At 46.8% G+C, this 1,789-nt stretch overlaps 1 protein-coding gene across 1 annotated transcript in view; it reads right to left on the bottom strand.

Annotated features, from left to right (window-relative positions):
- Positions 1-6: 6 nt before the first annotated feature.
- The window catches only part of LOC118334389 (PEX5-related protein-like), a 2,026-nt gene continuing 243 nt past the window's right edge, over positions 7-1,789 (bottom strand). The window contains exons 2-3 of the mRNA XM_035670292.1: positions 1,437-1,692; positions 7-569 (exon numbers count right to left, since the gene is read on the bottom strand). Coding sequence (XP_035526185.1) covers positions 371-569; positions 1,437-1,692 — 455 coding nt within the window. The 3' untranslated portion in view covers positions 7-370. The remainder of the gene's footprint in view (positions 570-1,436; positions 1,693-1,789) is intronic.

Here is a 1,789-nt window from a genome sequence, read left to right as displayed (position 1 = left end):
GAAACAAACTAGAAAATAAAGAACCTTTAAAGAGCAACTGAACAGTGTCCAGTGGTTGAACTCAGTGATGTAGAAATGTACTCCAGATACACTGTGACATCACTGGTGGGTGTGGCTACAGGAGCTGTTCAGTTTCTCTTTAAATTAAGACTTTATAAACTCATATTCTTCATGGCTTTAAGGCCTAATCTTGAAAAGTGAACTGAAGACATTAGAGGACTTTTTCAGGAGGCGTCGGCGCCCCGAACGTCTCGCCATCAGCATTACAAACAGGAAGTGTTCCTACAGGAAGCTAAAGGGTTGTGCTGTTCTATTGCTTTCCACCATTGCTCTTTGGTTTCAAACCAAACTGTCCCGCCCGTCTCCGCCATCACACATCGCCCACGTCGAAGGCCCTCATCAGCAGGTCTAGGTCCCCGACGTTGGCGGCCTGGAACAGCTCGGGTCGGTCCATCATGGAGATGGCGATTCGCAGGGCGGCCCAGATGTTAGCCGACATCTGCTGATGGCTGCAGCGCTGACTCCGCCTCTGCTGGTTCAGAGCCGTCAGGAAGTTACTGACTGCCTCCCTGCAGGATCAAACCAGGACCACATAAGATCTACTGTAAGCAACGCTGCAAAATCTGAACTGGATTCAGAAAGATTTAAGAACAAAAGTTGATGGTTCGGACCGTCAGGAAGAATGTATGTACTTTTAGCTCCTGTGGTTACTGTTATGTCTGCAATAGACCAAAACTGGCCCATAATATCAGCCAACCAATGTACTGGTTGGGTTCTATTTAAAGGACCAGTGTAAAGGATTTAGTGACATCTAGTGGTGTACTTTATCGTTTCACCACAGATTCCTATCAAAGACTTTACATTAATTAGGGATGTGCATCTGCCCCTTTACGAGTATCTGATAGGTATCCAGATACCTGGGCTACGATAGGATTCACAGACAATGTGATTCAATGCAATCTGATACAGTTCTTAACATTCCATTCCAACAGACAGACAGATAGACAGACAGACAGACAGGCTTCCTGCAGTGATTACCTCCAACCTCGCCCAGTTGTGGTTGTTTAATATCTTGCATGTTGTTGCTTTTGCTAGCTGTGTTAGCATCCACAGACTCCTCGTCACCTGTACAGGTGTCGCTGTGCCGTCTCACCATGTGGACTGCTGTCCAACAGATCTTACAGATGGACAGACTCTTGTCCAACATTCCTTCTTATAGAATCCAAATGTCTTCCAAACTTTGGATTTTAGATTTGGTGGTGCTCTGGAAACGTTAGCGCAGCGTGGCTTGCCGACAACGGCATTAATGTTCACATCTTACACCCCTAAATGAACCCTGAAGTTAGTCCATCATTTTACTTTTCATACAACAGCTAGTGGTTAATTTCTCCAATAAGTATTAGGTGCAGACTGGCTCCACCAGGTCAGTGTGTTACCTGTGAGCTCCGAGGTTGATGCAGCTGATCCCCAGGTTGTACCTGGACCGGATGAATCCGGGCTGCAGCTCCAGGGCTCTGGTGTAAGCCTCTACCGCCTCCTCGCTGCGGTCTCCGTTCGCCAACGTGGCACCCAGACGGTTCCACAGCAGGTAGTCCTGAACACACAGGAAGTTAATTTCAGAGTGGAGGACAGAGACAGCGGAGAGCTGGAGATAGCTGACGTAAAACAAAAGATCAGATCGGGTCAATAAAGCTCAACATAGCCGATACCTTTCAGAAACATAAAACCTTCATCTGCACCGATACCAGTCGAATCGGCACATCTATAGTTTTTAGTTTTAGTGAACTGT

The sequence above is a fragment of the Morone saxatilis genome, unplaced genomic scaffold, assembly GCF_004916995.1.
Source record: "Morone saxatilis isolate NCDOM2014 unplaced genomic scaffold, NCSU_SB_2.0 Contig23, whole genome shotgun sequence".
NCBI lineage: Eukaryota > Metazoa > Chordata > Actinopteri > Moronidae > Morone > Morone saxatilis.
This window is presented reverse-complemented; position numbering and strand designations above follow the sequence as displayed.